The sequence below is a fragment of the Hydra viridissima genome, unplaced genomic scaffold (genome assembly GCF_058129835.1).
Source record: "Hydra viridissima isolate aposymbiotic clone 2 unplaced genomic scaffold, HvirCarnegie_v1 scaffold_7, whole genome shotgun sequence".
Taxonomy (NCBI): Eukaryota; Metazoa; Cnidaria; class Hydrozoa; order Anthoathecata; family Hydridae; genus Hydra; species Hydra viridissima.
The window spans coordinates 17,245,339-17,264,755 of NW_028324306.1; the positions used below are offsets into that span (position 1 = coordinate 17,245,339).

General features: G+C 28.5%; 1 protein-coding gene and 1 pseudogene across 1 annotated transcript; one reads left to right on the plus strand and one right to left on the minus strand.

Annotated features, from left to right (window-relative positions):
- On the plus strand, window positions 1-15,435 carry LOC149886408 (uncharacterized; annotated as a pseudogene).
- Window positions 10,116-11,273, minus strand: LOC149886409 (uncharacterized). Its single transcript, XM_090093273.1, has one exon. It carries the CDS (start codon window positions 11,271-11,273, stop codon window positions 10,116-10,118), a length of 1,158 nt encoding a protein of 385 aa, XP_089949399.1.
- Window positions 15,436-19,417: the final 3,982 nt, after the last annotated feature.

The window sequence follows — 19,417 nt, forward strand, 5'->3', positions numbered from 1 at the left end:
ATGAATTTGAATATTCATTATAACGGAGGATTTCAATCTCTTGGAATGTTCAGGGCACATGGCACGATGCCAGCATCGAAAGCCATTGAACTATTTAATAAAAAACTTAATTCATTTGGTTTAAACTTAGAAAAAGATATTGTTGTCTTTGTTACAGATGGAGCCAGTTTGATGAAAAAAATTGTCAATAACACTAAACCAGAGCATCAAATATATTACAATCATGCTATCCATTTACGCGTAATTGATGTGCTTTTTTAAAAAAAAAGTGCTGCACTACCAAACGAAAATTTTGACAATGAGCCTGTTGATACAATTGAAGTTAATGAAACCATTGAAGTTGGTGATACTATTAAAGCTAATGATTCAATTGAAGATCTTAATGAAGATTATGATGGTGATAGTGAGGAGAAGATGAAAACTCGGTTGATTATGTTGAAACAATTCAAATATCTACTGAAAAGTTGGTACCCTTATTGAAAACTGAATTTCAAAAGCCGGTGGCCAAAATTCGAAAATTAGTACAGATGTTTTATAGATCACCTGTAAAAAATGATGATAATCTTCAGCCAAATATTATTAAAGCATTCGGAAAAGAGAAAGCTTTGATTTCTAACTCCAGGACAAGGTGGAGCAGCACAATTGTAAGGTTAGAAGGGCTTTTGGAAGTCAAAAAAGAAATAAAGTAGCTTTAATTAGCAAAAACACCAATTTTCCTCTTTCTAAGAATGAACTAGATAAAGTTAATAACCTTTATGTTGCCCTAAAGTCGCTCAAACTAGTTATTGGAGCACTTTCCAAACGTGTTAATGATTTATTGTCTTCTGAAATTATAATTCAATTTATCCGGAAAAAATTGGATGAAGCCAACACGCCAATTAGTCAACTTGTAAAACAGCAGTTTGAAAAAAGAATTGTTGAAAGGAGAAACATAAAGTTAATACATCTAATGAAATATTTATCCAACCCAGATGTTTTGAATCAAGATGATCAGTTTGGGAATAAAATAAAAAGAAACTCTATAGCAAATATTGCAACCTATCTTATTCAAAGATTATTCCAGTTTAGCGAGGAAGACTCTGATGCTGATGGAGAAGTCTGTAACAGTGATATAACTGATGATATGAAAAATACTAACATTAAATTGACTTTAGCTCAAGAACTTAAAAGTTTCATTAAAACCTCTGATTTTCAAATGACAGTAGATAAAGGGAACTTGGATCTAACCTCATTAAAAAGGAAATGGCTCTTTTTGAAGCCAGCAAATCAAGACCCAAAAATTTAGAAATGCTTTTTAATGCTCTTAAAATAATTCTTCCGACATCTGTGGAGGCTGAAAGCGCCTCCTCTAGCCTAGGATTATTTGTAACAAAAATAAGGAGCTCATTACGGGATAATACATTAGATGCATTAACTTTTTTAAAACAAACACTTAAAAATACTGAGTAATGTTTTTCAACTTAAATATAGTGAAAATGAGAAGCGGGTCTCTATATTAAATAGTTTTTTTTTTTATAAATAAACAGTTTCATTGCTAGATAAATAAACAGTTTAGTTTTTAACTTGTACTCTTTTATTTTGCGTGTTTTAGTACATTAAAAAATGTTCGAAAATGTTCGAACTTTTTTCCCAAATAGTTCAAACATGTTCAAGTTCGAACTTCTAAAAAAAAGTTCGAATTGGCAGCCCTAATCCAAACAAATTCATTAAAAAAGTTGCACATTCATACAAAATACTTGTCTTTTATAACAATGGTATTATATTCTAATGTGCTATATATTATGTCTCTTAGCATTCTCTGAAGTTAACACAAATTTATGCGCGAAGAATGAAAACTAGCTTATGTTTTTTATTCTTTAGATCTTACTTGCAAGTTTATCAGCTTTTTTAGCATTTTTTGTAACACTTTCTGTTTACCCTCCTACAACTTAGAGAATTTTTCAATAGGTTTTCTTATTCCTTTTTATAAATTAATATTTTTTTAAATACCAATACAACTAAAAGTTTCCCATTTCGTTTAGTCTTTATATCACTTTACTGCAAATAAAATTAGCTAGGTGTCCATCCTTTTGCTTGAATGCAATATTGGCAACTGTTTTTTTGACAATATTTTACATCGATATTGTTCACAATTAATTTACCTATCTGTAATAGGGCAGCAATTTCAGAAGATTTTCCTTCCTTTGAAAAGTATCTCACTCTAACATGAATTTGGATATGCATATGTCAGTCCATGTTTATTCTCTCATGACCTTTTATAAGCTAAATGTAAATATTTGATGTGCTTTTATTTGTAATTGAAATTTTGAACATCCTACTGTGTCAATGTATATTATTTGGTTGGAAACATTTGCACATGCAAATGTAACAGTTACAACAGCAATTATGTTAACAAACATAAATAATATATATTTTCTCTATATTATTTTGTTTCCTATATCTCATACGAACATCTTATAACAATTATAAGTCCTATTTTTAAAAATATTAGAATACAAAATCTCACTGACCAAAAACTTTTGCACACCAGTGTATGTGATGACTATAACTGTTATTCTTTATAAACTTTTTGTCCTCTTTTTTTTTTCATATTCTTGAAATGTTCTTCATATTCTTTATATTCATCATATTCTTCACATATGTTTTCTTCATATATTCTTCATATCTTTCGGAAATTTATATCTTTCATATATAATCTTCATATCTTGCACTATACAATGTTTTAAGTCAAACTATTTTAATATTTGACTTAAAATACTGCATAACTCAGTAGTTGTATTCTTACATAAAAGATTTCTCTAACAAAAATGCGTTTCTTATATAATACATTAGTTTGAAAATTTTAATCTAAATTTTATTTAAGTTTAAAAACAGTTTTGTTTAGAATAAAAAGTTAGACAATTTTATTTAATTTTGTATTTACTTCTGGTTTTGGTCCATGTATAAGAACCATAATCTGATTGTAGGTTCATTCTTTGACTATTTCAAAATATTCGTCCCAAATGTAATTATTGTTGTTGGGACAACAGTGGCATTATCTAGTGCTATCTTTGTTCTTCCAAAGAGGTGAAAAATTTATTTTCTATGATTTTTTTTTGCCTTTAGATTTAAACTTAAATATTCACACTCAAAAAAACCATAACAAACTAATAAAACAAGTTCAATTTTTTTTTTTTTTAAATTTCACATTTAAAGTGAAGAGAAAGTGATAAAAATTATTTTTCAGTTTATTCTTCTATCTTTCCAATTACTTTTAAACTTAATGCCTACTCAAATATTTTCTATTTCAGATTATTTTTAATGGAATAGCTAAAAATGTGTGCAACAATTCCTAAATAAAAAAAATTGAGATAAGTGTTTGTACTACACCAAAGATGATGTTTATGGGATTTTTGTGTGTGTTTTACATTTTTCTCTAATTCCGACTTGGAAAACGTTGAATTTTTTTAAACGGTTAACAAAAAGTTGCACTCTTTCAAAAGTTTAAATTTAGTTTTTAAAAAAAAACGAAGCATTGGCTTTCAAATGTTAGTTTAAAATGTCAAAATGTGCTTTTTTGAAAAGAAGTCAAATTTTTTTAAAACACAACCTCTGAAAAAGTCCAACTTTATTATGAGTCAAAAAAATGTATTTTAAAAAACTTTTTTCCCTAATTCTAACTTTGGGCTTTTGGGAAAGGTTGAACTTTTTAAAGTTTTGACTTACAAAAAGTTTTTATTTTAAAATTAACTTTTAAAATTAACTCTTTTAAAAGAATATTGTTTTAAAAAAAATCCATTTTATTTGCTGCCTTTCAAAAAGTCTAACTTTTTAAAAGCAAAATCTTGTCTTTTAGAAAAAGTTAAGCTTTTTTTATAGCTTCTTTTTTCAAATCTCTTTTATTACCTGCAAGTTAGAAGAAAACACACTAAGTTTTAAATTAAAAAAAAAAAACATCAAGATTTGGTTTTTTGGTTTTCAACAAATATTATTGAGTAATAATCAACTTCTTTATCAGTTTTATATAAACGTAAATTTAACTCTAACTGCATTCAAAACACCAAAGCATTTAGTGAGATAAGGTTATTTTCATTACCTATGATTTTATCTTTTAAAACTTAAAAATATTAATTATTATTTAAATAACTTATGAAAATAAGGATTTAATTTAATAGCAATTCTGTGGAATCTCTTAAAAGGATCAAACAAAATCACATGGATAATAGGCAGGCTTTTTTTAAAAGGATGACATTTAGACCTTTGAAAGTCAAAACTAGAAAAAGATTCATCTTTTTCCAAAAACGTGACATCAGGGTTTGAGTTCTTTCTTAGGCGTAATATTTTTTAAAAATAAATAGGTTTCAGAGTTTTTCCTTTCTGATACAACTAAACTAATTGTTTATGGCAGTAATTTCAATTATTGCCTAATGTTTATTGATTGGTTTTTACTGTTACTTATTAAAGATTTTTAAATTTATGTCTAACTAAACAATCTGTTTAATGTCTCTTTCTTTAAAAACATTAACTTTATTTTCCAAAATATTCCTTTAATTTATTCAGAAATACTTTTTAGCAAACAACGTTGTCTTTTGTTTTCATAAATAAATTTTCTTAGAGATTTAGGCTATAAGATAATCATTTTTTGTAATGCATTGGCATGGAGAAGCACTTTTGATGATTTAAGAGATTTGGGGTTTGGTTGCCTATGTAAAAGAGTTAAATGTTTAGTTTTATTGTAAAAAAACTTTAACTCAGTTTTGTAAAAAGATTTACTTAAACTCATTTAAGATTAGCAATGCAATTATTGACAGTAGCAGGCAAGTGTATTTTTTTATCATTTTTTGGACAATATCTTTTAAAGAAAATGTACACCATTTTTTTAACGGTAAACCATTTTTTTGTTTATGAAATATATAGCCATGCAACTATATTTTTGATTGTTAGAAGTTCTTTTCTTTTATAAATCACTGTGTATAGTTTTTAAATTTATTTTCAAAAAGTAAATTCAAAATTAAAATAACTCTAAATTTTTTAATTATTTTTTTAAATTTTTTTTATTTACATAGAATTTTTATATACAAACTAACTAAGGATACTGACTCACCCTCTTGAAAGGCTATGCCACCAAATACTGATTTACATAATTATAAACTTCATCAATCTTCGTTACTATCTTCATTTTTTCTTTTTTCTTTTTTACAAATATTGTTGAAAGTAAAACACATTTAACCTGAAAATTTTGGTTTGGTACTAGAATGTATTGTGCATCATATTCTTGGAACTAAGAAGGGTTTAAAATCAAAATCCAAAATTATAAGACGTTTTAAGTTAAAACAGTTAAGTTGATAATTTTTATTGTTTGTTTACAGAGTTTCCCATGATGCGATATCATTAACTATTAAAGACAAAAAAGAAGGCTTTGAGGACACTATGAATGTGGATGCTTATCTTCATTGTTCTATTGATAGTACATTGCTTAGAAAAAATATTCAACCAATCTCTGAATTATCAAGATTGATTGATCCTGAGCCATCAAAAGTTGAAAGATACTGGATGGTTGAAGAATAGCAGCTTTGGAAAACTTTTAAGGTATTATTGCAATAAAAAAGAGACTGTTTACAAAAAAAAAAATAAACATAAAACTAAAATAAATCCATAGTTTTAAAAATTGCATGAAAAAATTGAATTATCAATTAAAATACTTGAATTTTGTTTTTAAAAATCTTTTTCAAAACGCTTTCGGTTTTAACGAAAATTAATTACCGTTACATTGCGCAATAAGCAGACATGGTTTCCATCAGCCTTTGCATTATTATTTTAATGTATAATAACGAAATGAAATTAATGGAAGATTTCAAATAAAGGTTGAACGTAGAATGTGAGAATGTAGACAAATTGATGAATAATTATTATTGTATTGCCCTATCCCGTCTTGACCCTAACCGCCTTAGTAGCTTATGGCTATGTAGAGCGCATTGCATGTACTATATTGCGCACTGAGAAGCTTATGGCTATGTAGAGCGCATTGCGCTCTACGAAGACACTTCGGAAAAACATACTTTAACGACTTTTTTAACGTAAAAACCATGCTATTAACGTATTGCTTTTGTAAGCTAAAAGATCATTAACTTATAATTCTCAAAATGGTGGCGAATATTAGGGTTTTTAGTTGGATTTTTTACAACTTTGACTTCGAATTAGAGCACTTTCCGTTGATTTTCAGGTCCATGTTTTTATATTTTTCTGAATCAGCATAAAATTCTCTATCATAATCTGCAATAAAAAAAGGGAGGTGCGAAAGTAAAATAGCGCCTATATATATATATATATATATATATATATATATATATATATATATATATATATATATATATATATATATATATATATAAATTTAAAGCAAACGTTTTACAATGAAGATAAGTTAATATTAGTTGTATTTGTATATAATATATATGAACCGTATGTATATGTATGCATATATATTTGTGTATTATATATTATGTATATATACATGTATGTTATATGTATATTATGTATAAATTTATATATATAAATTTATACATAGTATACCTATAAGATAAATGTATATATACATAATATGTAATACATAAATATATATACATATATATACACATGGTTCATATATATTATATACATATACAACTTATGGTAACTTATCTTCATCATAAAACTTTTGTTTTTCGCTTATTGCTACGCTGTTATATAAAAAAAACGTCCATTTTTTTTAAAAAAAAACTATAAAATGCGTAAAATCAACAAAACTCGCAGCTAATTTATGATTCAACTTACCCCAAGCAATTTGATGCAACTTACCCCATAGGCATCATAATCACTCCAATCATTGTATATAATTATTTATATTGAAAACAATTTTTTTTAGCTTTTCGTGTTTGAAAAAGATTTTTTTAACTTACCATTACTTTATTATGGTCATATTCCTCAAAGTTTAAAGTGAAATCCAAAAAACTTCAAAAACGAAATTTAGAATTTTACATGGAAATAAAAAAAACATCAATATCTTTTGAAAATTTTATTTAATAACTGTAAGTTTTTTACAGTTTAAAGTCAATTATTTTTAAAGTTATATTTATATTGTATACTTATATTATATTTATATTATAACATATTAAAGTTATAGTTATATTGTTTGAGAAAAATTTAGGAAAAATTTATAAAAACCATTCTTTAAACTGCATTTTTGCAATTTAACCCTGTTTGCAACTAGCCCCGGTCTCCCCTAAATGGAGAAAATTAAACAATCAAACTTGAAATAAAACTAAAAATTAAAAAAAAAAGTTTCATTCTTTCCATCAACAAAGCCTCACAGTTTATTTGAAAAATTGAAGAAAATCATACCATCATATCCTAAATGACAGGAACTATTCTTACCAATACATTCTAAATTGTTAAGAAATTTGGTCTGATTAGAAAATTGGATTGGAAACAATTTCCTTTTGAGTGCTACATAAGCTTTTATAGTTAAAAAAAGACCAAGACATCAAAGTGACACCTCAAACAATCAATATTCAATCAGAGAACTAAGTTATAGAGACAGAGTAGTTCGAAAGAAGCCTATCTTAATTGCAAAACAAATGACACATCAATTGGAGTTTGCAAAGAAGTACGAAAAAGTATTGGTGTCATATTTGAAAAAGGTTTTGTTCCTTGTCTCATCAGATGGAGTCTAGAAAATGTGCTGAAAAAAGGAGAAGCTTATAAATTGAGTTACTTGTGAGGCACTGTAAAGCAGCAGGAAAAAATATAATGGTTTGGAGAATTGACAAATATGTATGATTTGGAAAAAAGTGGGAAAATTGACATTTATTGATAACAAAATGGGTGTTTCAGTTTAGTGTGAAACTCTTAAGGCGGACTTGCAACCAACTACTAAAAAGTTAAGAATGCAGAACAATTTCATATTCCAGCAGGATAATATACCAAAAGCATGAGAAAGTGAAGCTATACTTTGATACGAATAAGCTCAGTCTTGATAGAACATTTTTGATATGTTTTGGACAAAAGCACTTGTGACCAAGCACTTAAAGACAGAGATGAGCTGAAAGAAGTTTTAACGAGTACATAGGATAACATAATAACAGAAGAGACCCAATATTTGGTCAAGTTGATCTCAAAAGGTTTAGCTGAGGTGATCGTGGCCAAAGGCAACCAAAATTTTCAAAATTTGGTAATTTTCATAAAATCTGACTATTACAAATGTTTGGTTCATAAAAATAAAAGATAAGAGCTTGGTGGACAGTTTTTTGATTTAAGTATAAGCCTTTTTTACAATTCCTAAATGAATTTAATGGCATGGCATTAGTTTCTTAATATAATAACTATGTGCAGGTCCTGAGTTACAGAAAATATTATCCTGCTGATATATTTATAGATGTTAATCAGCGCAAAACATCAATTAGAGTTCTATACTTAAAGATTTTTTTTTCATATCTTTTGACTATTTCAAAATGTTTGTTTGCTTGATTGATGTGACAGAATTTGTTATTTCTTTTCATTACTTTTCTTATTTTTTGTAATGTTTTTTATTGATTTTTTTCTAATCTTTTAATTTTAACTTTAGAAATAAAGACTTTCCACTTTCTGCTTTGCTGTATGGTTTATACACTGTGTTTACCATTGGTTTTGAAGAACCGTTCCCTGTATTTACTGCTACTTCAGTTCAGTATGGTAAGTCTTTCTAGTTGCTATAAATGTTTGCATATTCATTGTGATTGTTTACTCTTCAGATCAGTTTTATCCTTTGTTTGAATTTGGCTTTGATTGTTTTCCTTTATTGAAGGGGGTTACGGAATGTCACCATTTAAAATTGGTTTGATATATCTAGTTGTTTCAATTGCTATGTTTATTGCTCAAATTGTTTTAATCAATAAGGTAAGCTCTTCTTGATGTTTAAAGTTTTAAGAATGAAATGTTCGCTGATTATCGCGAGAGTCTTAGTTGGTAAAGATTTCCCAACAAGTAAACACTTGTTCAATGTTATAACTGTTATTTGATGCTAAATTTCAGGATCCTAATTACACCCAATATATATTCAATATATATATATATATATATATATATATATATATATATATATATATATATATATATATATATATATATATATATATATATATATATATATATATATATATATATATATATAGTATTATAACATATATTCAAACTCATATACAAATATGTGAAGAGTCCAGGGGAAAAAACGGCATAGTCACATTTTTGTAGTTTTGAGATATTCGATTTTTAAAGTTTAAAACCATTCACAACATTACTTTTAATCAAACACTTAATTTTTTTTCACCAATTCTCAAAAATGTCCATTTCTTTAAGCAATTATGAAGTTACAATGGTTCTGGCTTAAATATTAAAAATTTTGTCGCTTCATACCTGGAGTTGGGTCCATTTGGACATTGCCGTTTTTTCCACTGTAATTTGCTATGCAAGTTTCATCTATGTTTTTTATTTAAATTTTAGGCACCAACTATCTAAAAACTTATAATGAACATTAATTTAACATATATCTTTTTATTTTAGAATATCTAAGAGTTCCTTAAAGCATTTTTATTTCAAATTTAATCTTCAAAATGTCTATACAATAACGGTTCTGACTGTTTAAATGCAGTGCACAATACTAAAATCATTTTTGTAATTCTTTGGAATAATAATATCTTTTTTTTGGTAGCTGAATCCAATAATTGCTCATGGATAAAAATCCAAGAAATCCTTTGTTTACTCATTTCTAAAAATCAGGATTTTTTTCTTTTTAAAATAATGTACACTCAAAATAAGTTAATGTCTGCCTGACATCAGATGAAGAAAAGTAAAGATAAATGGTCATTGTATTTTATTATATATGGTGGCCACATAAAACTGAACCCTTCTTACCAAATAGACTTTTACTTTTAGGTCATAAAAATTAAAAGGTCATTTAAAAAAAATATTATATTACTCAATTTGAACTAAGAAACTCACATTCATTCATACACACAAATTAACATTCTATAAACAAGGACTATACAAAATAACAATCATTTATAAGGAAGATAAAATAATGTTATTTTATTTCAACAGAACTGTTTAATAACAACTTTTATTTAGTCCAAATAGTCAAACTCCTCTTGTCCATTAACTTCATTTTTATTGTTATCATGTGGTAAGGAGTCAAAGTAGTCAGGTCTATTAGTGAACTTTTTAAAAACCTGCAGATCTTTAAATTTAGCCATTGATATGCACAGTTTCTCAGAGTATAAGTTTAAAGGTTCACATGGAGCATTTTTGTTTTTGCCTCTCATATTTGAAGTAATGGCGCTTTTTAAAAAGGCACCATTCCAAGAGTCTCTGTGATTCATTGTTCCTGGATCATTTTTGGAAAAAAACACTTCTCTAAGACATCTAGTTGGAACAGGACATCCAGCCTTATAGAAAGGTTTTAAAAATTGTGTCATACTTTTCACCATGTCCTGCCTGAGCTCCAAAACATTGAAAGGAGCTGGATTCATGCGAGAAGCTTTAAAAATATCAATCCAATCAGAAGGTATATTGACCTGTGATTTGGTGTTAATGAGACCCATATCTTTATCACACTCCATGTAAGAATGCCCTCTTTCAGGAAAGAAAATCTTTATTGAGTCAAATCTTTTTTTATGCTGAACTAGATAATCCAGAAACCTAAAGACTGTATAATTTTTATTTTGGCCTGCACAAGAATCACAAAAAAGCTCTAATTCCCTGACATCTTGACTTAGGTGATGAATAAAATAATCATGTAACATAGATGTCACCTCCTCTGTCCCCTTTTTGGCTACAGTTTCATCATAGCCATAGATAAACACATTTTTGCTCGATAGTACATGGATGTTAAAAGAAAGAAATGAAAGTTTTCTTCTGTAATAAAAATCATTGGTTGAGTTATTAGGGACATTTAAATTTCTTTGATAGTCGAATGCTATTGCTTCAAATGTTGAATCATTAATTGCTTTTATCCTAGATTCTCTTTTTCTTCGATAAAATGTTTCTGCTTTTCTTTGATGCAAGTCCCTTTCAGCTTCCAACTCTTTAAGCTTTGCTTGCAAATCAGGGTTCATTAAATCTTTAGCAATGAGATCTATTCTCATTTTAAGCTCATCACACTTTGAACAAGTGTCTATACGAGGATATCCAAAAGCAATGTTAAAATCATTGTTAAATATTGTCCTGTATGTCTCGTAAGAAATCTTGCTATCTGGATAGATAATTTGAAGCATGTTAAACATTTTGTTAATGTTTAAATCCTCAGATAAATATAGGCGTCTTGTTTTATCTTGCGAGTAGTGAGACTGTCTACCCCTATAAGATGAAATGTGATCTCTTATCTTCTGAACCGTTTCATCTGTCAGCTTATTAGGTCTATTTGTATGTTGACCTCTTCTGTCCTTTGGTGGCTCACCTAAAGATGAAAAGGTGAAAAACAATCATAAAATATGTTAAATTATTTCTGTTCATCAAAAACTAAATTAAAGATTAAAATCTTAAAATAACATGCTTGATAAATAATTGAGAAACTGTTTCAATTTATTTACCATTTCATATCGATTAGTCCCTTTTATTTAAATCTACACTAAAAGCTTAGGCTTAGGGAAATATTATGTTAACAATAATATTTTTGTTAATATGATTATAATAGAGACTAGTCCCTTTTATTTAGACTAAAATCAAAGCCAAAGCCTTTCTAATTATTTTTATAATTTTAAAATTAATCAAAATTTTAAGCATTAGATAGGCCTATAGTCTTTTAGTCTAGTAGGCCTATAGCCTATAGTAGAGCACTAGACTAGTCTAATCGAAAGTAGAGGCCTAATAATGTTTGCACAATATAAAACATAATGTAAGGATAGCTTTTGTTAATTAAATTATATGTAAAAACACTAGACCTTATTCTATATAGTATAGTCTCTATGCTAGGCCTACCTGTAGTTGATAAACTCCGTTTTATTGTCTCGACCCTGCCTTTCTTGATGCCGAAGATGGAAAGAAAAGCCATTGGACGGTGTGATCATGTGACTAAAAATATCGCATGACATTAGTGACACTGCCGTTTTTTCCCCTGTAAACATTGGACCATGCCGCTTTTTCCATTGTATAGGGTTTTTTCTTTTTTAATTATCATATGGACATTTACATTTTTTTCGCTTGAAATCTAGTTAAATACAAACTATACAAGTCTATGCATAGGGCAGGAGCAATAACTAAGAAAAACCAAAAATGTGACTATGCCGTTTCTTCCCCTGGACTCTTCATGTATATTCCAGTATACATACAAGTATATATACAAGTATTTACATGCTAAAAAAATAACAAAAAAAAAAAGATGATGTAACATTCTGTTAAAAAGTTTTGTCTGCAGCATAAAAAATTTGTAAGAAATTTAAAAAAAATATATATTCAATTTTAATTAACTTTTAATTATTATTAAAATTTACTCTGTTCAATGTTCAATTTTTTTTTTGTTGAAGATTTTGTAAAATAAAAATGAAATTGAATGTGCATGAAGCATTTGGCAGTTTTGACGTTTTAATCATGCAATATCCAAAAACTTTTAACGGGATACTTGAGTGTCTGTGTATGAGTGTGTGTGTACCATTGGGTATTTTGTATTGTAGTGAGAATGTTGTACTGTTTAATCTTTTTTCTAAAACTAAACAGTTAAAAGTAAAACAGTTTATAGCTTGACTTTTAATGACGATTCTGGATTGAAAATTATGAACTTGAACTTTGATTGAAGGTGTAGCACTAGTAGCACTTTATTATGGAATAGCACTCCCAAAGTTTATGTTCTGTTTTCACTAAAACAAATATTCAAAAGCTTATTGATGAAGTTGTTCCTTTTATTGTAAAAAATATTATTTATCAACTTATTATTATTTATATCTTTAAAGTTGCTATAAATGTAATTCTCTACTCTATGCTATGGATTTTTTTATGATTATAGATAATTGACCGGTTTGGTTCAAAAAAGGTAAGATATTTATATACTTCAAAGATTGCAAATGTAAGTCCAGCCTCTTGCTAAGATATCTGACCCATTTTATGTCTGCAGATACTATTGGTATCGTCTCTGCTATTTGGTGCATTAATGCCATCAATACCTTTAATTGGTCTTATAAAAAAAAAGAAAGTAATTTGTTCCACTCCAATTGCTCATTAGGGGAAACTGGGGCTAGTTGGCTACAGTTGATTTAATTTCAGGGTTTTTAGCCAGAGAGCATCAATTCATTTGAGAGAGCATCGATTCATTACTTCAGATAAGTTCGTGTTTTTTCATAATAGTTATTGTGATATATATTTATTTTTACTAGGATATTTTTAAAAATGATACAAATGTTAAGATGAGTTTGTAAAAGGTCTGTTGAATTAGGATTATTCTTTTGGATGAAGCTTGTTACCATCTTAAAACCATTCTAATAATAAAGATCTGTACTTAAACTTGACCCTGAAGGATTAAATGACGGTACTCTTAGAGATAACACTCATAAAGTTGAAGTCTATGCCTTTTTTTGGTGTATTTAATTTTTTTTTTTAAATTGTCTGCTTGTTATATAAGATAGAGATACAAAGTCTTAACATTTAGTCATACTCACCAAATACTTCAAAATTGTTGTTTTAGGTTTTCAAAAACATCAAATATTTTCAAGATTCAAAAACAAAAACTAGCACTGTCTCTCCTACTCGCTGTTTAATTTATAACAAATGAATAATATTTTATTTAGAATTAATTAAGTTCAAAAACATAAAAATCGTAATGTTCTTGTAAAATATCATATCTCACATAAGTTAAGAGGGGTTTGCTTTAAATGTCAAGTTGCGATTGATGCTATCAGGGATCATTATATAGAGAACTCCGATTTAATAAAAGTAATATTTTTTAAAGAATGTTTGAAGTTGTACTTTGAGACATACATGTATGATAAGAAGATTTTATTTGATAAAAGTAATTTGAAGTTTTTTCTGTTTATATCATTTAGAACAGTTCTTTGGGTTGTTTTGTGGTTTAATCAAGTTATTGTGCGTATAGCTATGATGTCAGGCTTCGTTGCTATAAACGTGTTTAAAAATAACTCTGTTGAATCAGCCTTGCTGGGCCTAGCTAATGGAATTGGGACGTCTGTATCTTCTGTTGGAAGATGAAGAACTATTTTTTATATTTACGAGGGTAATTTTGAAAGTTCGGAAAATTAACATAAATTGCGGTATATATTAAACTTTTGTAGTGAATTGCAACACCCACCTATATTGGCCTTAAAGTCTACAAATAATTTCTTACATATTTCATCCAAAACATCAAATTAAAGTGCTTTTTTGTTTTATTAAGAGTTAATTTTTTTTACTAATTTTATTTAGTTAATTTTTAAAAACTAAGATAGCGCGTTTGATTGGAGGGGGAGGGGGAACTATTACGCCCTGCTAATTACGCCCTGCTAATTTTCACAGAATTGAACAATAGCTTGACAGTTCTACTATCAGCTTTTCAATCAGCTTCTTGATTAATTCGTTTGAAAAATAAGTAATTTGTAAAAGAATCTATAAATATTTCGTTGCGATATTCTTTTTGTACATATCAAAAACTTGTATCTACAGTAAAACTTGTCACTTCATCCAGTCCGTTTTTCAGATTTCCAATCCTTAAAATAGAAAAATTTCTCGTTTGTAAGCGATTTTTCATCAAATAAAGAACCATTAGCATCTGCAAGTCACTGTTTTAAGACTTCCGAGATATGGAAATCACCGATATCGGATAAAAGCATTGGTGAATAAAGTGCATAAATGTTTTGGGGGATCATATTGAAAAATAATAGTAACTTAAAGATATATTTCTTTCATAACATGGCGCAAACTTTTCGAATTTCCCTTTAGGGAAATTCGAAAAGTTTGCGCCATGTTATGAAAGAATTCTTTTTTTTTTATTTTACCTTCAGCCCAGTAATTCAAAACGAACAGTATGTAGGCCTATCTACTGTTCGTTTTGAATTACTGGGCTGAAGGTAGAAGAAAAAGAAAAAGAACTGATTTTTATTTGTAAAATATTGAGAAAGGTTATTTTTTATTTTGAAACTTTAACTTTCAATTTAGATTCATTGGGGCTGTTGGTTTTGGCAGCGCTTTGACCTGGTCTTTGACCTGGATATTGAGAAAGGTTATTTTTTATTTTGAAACTTTGACTTTTAATTTAGATCCATTGGGGCTGTTGGTTTTGGCAGCGCTTTGACCTGGTCTTTGAGAGACCAGAACAGATCATTTCCGTTCAACCAATACTTTGCGTTTATTTTAATTGCGATTGTATCTGTAATTGTTTCGTTGGTCACCCGAAAGAAAGTTGAATTTTGTGGACAAAAGCCAACATTAACAATTCAAACCAGTGTATTTAAGTTAATACAATGAAAATTTCCGTGCTATTAAAAAACACGTTAAAAAGACTTACTTAGATTGACATTATTTGTTATGATCTTATATTGTGAAGATTTTGGTAAATTACATGGTTGAGATGATGATAAAGCCGTTTTCTCTTGATGATAAAACGGCTTTTCTCTTTGAAAAGCCGTTCATAGTATGATTTGTAAAAAGCTTTTTTACTCCATGGTGCTCAATAGTCCAGTGGCAAGAGATACAACATTGAAAATACAGCGAAGGATGAGAATTTTATTGGTACTTTAAGTTTCAAGTCGGCATGCCGGCATTTTTAGTCAAATTACAATTAAACCTTTGAAATAGAAAACATTAAAGAAAAAGAAAAAGTCGTTAAAAAATGAACTGTTCTTATAAATGGCTTTTCATAAATTTTCTTATAAATGTCTTTACTGTCAAATGACACAAGCATAGTTTTTTCACATGTCTACACTTGCTCATCAGTTCTTGCTTCTTGTTTAACAAGTTTGCTCCCCTAAAGATGTTAATTTTTACTTTTTCATTTAAGCAAAAGGCGTATCTTCTTGTAGTTGTTTGGTAAGGCTGACCTTTTCTGATAATACTTCATTTTATTGATGGTTTTCTGTTTTTTCTTTTATGGCTTGCTTTATGCACCACGCTTCCTTAGGTTGTTCAGTGTTATTTTTGACACTGTTACAGGATTTCTTATTTGGGTGAGCAGCTTCGTCAATGTTTTGTTGTTATGCGACATTATCTTATATTTTAAATTCGGTATGCAGCTGTAACTAACTTTTAAAGTGTTTCCATTGAATATTTTGTTCAACGTAGGCTTTGCTTGAAAATGCTTGTCTACTAAATCTATAAATGATTTGCCAACTTTTGTGATCTCGTTTTCGATAAATGTTGTGTTGAAATATAATATTGGTGGCTAGCATTTTGACAATTTTCTGCAATATATAAATAATATGTAATATGTAAATATATAATATGTAAAAAGAATAACATATAAATATGCAAAAAATGAAAAACAAAAAAACAATCAAAATGCTTTCAACGTTTATAGAACAAAATCTATTTTTATAAAGAAAAAAAATCGTTTATTTTGTTCCCCAGGGAAAAATTAAACTAATTAAATATTAATAACAAGATTTAATTAAAATTAATTAAATATACAAAAGAACTTATGTATTAATCAATTAAATTTTAGTTGTTTTATGGTCAGAAGCAGACTCGCGGCATTTTTTCATGCAAACAAATATCTTTACCCATTTTGTTTTTTTTTTTGGGTAAACACAATTTACAAAAAAAAAAAAACTTACAACTAGAAGCTTTATATTAGTAACTTTTTGTTTTGAGTTTGCAATGGTTTTTCCCAAACTCTGTAACACTTTTTATGCCTCTAGAAGTCTTTTTCTTGTTTCCGTTTTTTAAATATTGCATTTGCAGAGATTCATCTAAAGCTACACTGAAATCAAGTTTGCGTTTCTTAAGCGCTTTGATTTTTTAGCCTTGTGTTAATTTAGGTTCTCGAGCAATTAAAATGTACTTAAGCACTGGCTTTCAACTTTTGGAATATTGGTCTTTATCGTAAGTCCGCATCGTGGAGAAGTGAAGCATTTCTCAAATAACATTTCTGCGTTGCAATTACTGCTGTGTAAGTGTTTTACAAATATAAGTACAATTCATTTTTGTTTAAAAAATTTTTTTGTATGCAGCAAGGATGACAAATTAACATCTTGCATTCTTATTTGATTTGCAAATAATTTATATATCGGTATCAAAAGTTGAAAGCTTTAAGTACAGCGTAAAAATTACTAATTTAAAGCTTACAGTTCAGTGGCTTCTTTTAATACCAAATATTATTCCAAGAACTCCAGGAACAAGAATCTGAAAACCAAATATAGTAGCTTCATTCAAAGAAAGGAGAAGTGTAGTAGTTATAGAGTTTACAATATTTGTAGCTTGCGATGATTCGAGACAAAACCAACAACAACAACATCAAAGACACCCAAAATCGAAGAAGCTTTAGCGTGTTTCTTTTTTAAATAAACTGACATATTGTTTTGACCTATCCAAGTAAGGAGTTCTAACATTGTTCCATGGTTCCCTAGAGGAGCTAAACGAAGTCTTTTAAATCATGAACAGCATTCATCCCTAAATAAAGTTTAGTTTCAATCTCATCCATTATTTTCACAGATGTTACAATGTGTAGGAACAACAAAGGCCCCCTAGAAAACATGGTATCTTTGATTAAAGTATAGCAAGTATTCCGTCTGGAGAAAAAAAAATTTTGAAAAATTGTCTCGCTGATTTCATTTGTTAACAACCTTGAATGTTAATTCAAATGCAATCAATTATTTTAGTAATAAAAAGACTTTATTTTGATTTGAGATTAAAATTTCATCGTTTGAAAGTGATAACTTGTTACTGTCATTGTATTTTCTCATAAATAAATGATGCCTGAACTATAGCTACTATTGTCAACCTATTCTCGGCCGCATTTAATAAGTCCAAGAATATGGGTATGGTAGCCAGGAAAATTAGCGTTTTCCTGGCTACCATACCCATAAAATTATGTGAAATTCCCCCATTATAGTAATGATTGACTATTAAACTATTAAATAAAATTGAAATAAAACGACTGTTGCGACATTGTAAAAAAACATTTATGATATGCTATTGCTTTACAATTTTCCACTGTGCGACGCCACAACGCAAAAGCCACTGGAAGCAGCCTTTAAAATCTTCATGCCTACAAAATGTCTTTTAACAGCGGTGAATTCCGCCTCCCGATTGACTGTAGCCTCCAATATATTCTCAATTCTGCGGGCAAAATAATACTTGGAAAACGGCCTCTAACGGTATCCGCCTCCGAAAACAGTAGGTCTTTACGTAGAATGTTTCTTTGCCGCCGCAAGACATCAACTAATATGGTTTAAGCGCTGGCCTTGTTTTGTATTCCTGGCCATTATTTGATATTTTTACGGCGAGTAGTATTATATTTGATAGTCCTAAAGTTGCAACAAAACTGGTCATGAATTTTACCAAACTTATCATGTACTTTACTGAACTTATCATGAATCTTGAGATTTCACAATTGTTATTCGTTAGTTTAAGTTGTTTACGACAAAAAAATTCTGGGCTGCGCATTATTAAAACTTAATATTGGTTTTCGTGGGTTCACTCTAACAATTAAAAATCCCAACCCTAACCTATTTTTACCAACACCTACATTTTTATCTGCATTTTCGGAGCTTACCAAGTTCCTGATAAACATACAATTTTTAATTATGTTTGATTTTAAATAGTGCTGTTATCGACTTCGACTAAATCGACTAAAAGTCGACTAGTCGAAAGTTGAAACAAGTCAACTTTGAAAAATGCATAGTCTATTTAATAGACTATGAATCTACTACTAATCGACTAAAAGTCGATTAAGTCGGGTAATCGTCCTAAAATCCTAATTTCAACTTTTTCACTTTATTTAATTTATCAATATTTAATACTGTTATCATTGAACAATTAGTAAAGAGATATATTTATGAGTAGTTTATCTTGTAAAGATATATAATTTATAACTATTGAGCCATGCGTAAAAATATAATTCATAGCGGTTTTTTAATTCAACCAAAATATCTGAACATTGAACCTATTTTGCTGCATAACAAAAACTTAACTCTTAGCTCACTGTATGTAGCACCACTTCATTGATGTTTCCTTTTTCTCATAACAATAATCAGTTGATGCTTTTTAAACCAAAATGCTAAGCAATGTGTAATGGTACTCAGTTAAGGATGCAAAAACGTTTTATAAATCTGCCACCCCAAAAAGAGTTAAGCCACCCCATCTGCCCCCACCAATCTACGGCACAGTTTTTTTCTAATTAAATTTTCTGTTAATTTTTTGCTTTAATTGCTGTGAAAAATGATATAAATCCCCATCTGTACTTTTTTTCTTTTACTTTGTGATTATAAGCTCTGTTTTACTTTGTTTGCTA

What these genes read in the sequence shown, in the direction of transcription:
- LOC149886409 (XM_090093273.1), bottom strand. Translation starts at nt 11,273, where the DNA reads ATGTTTAACATGCTTCAAATTATCTATCCAGATAGCAAGATTTCTTAC.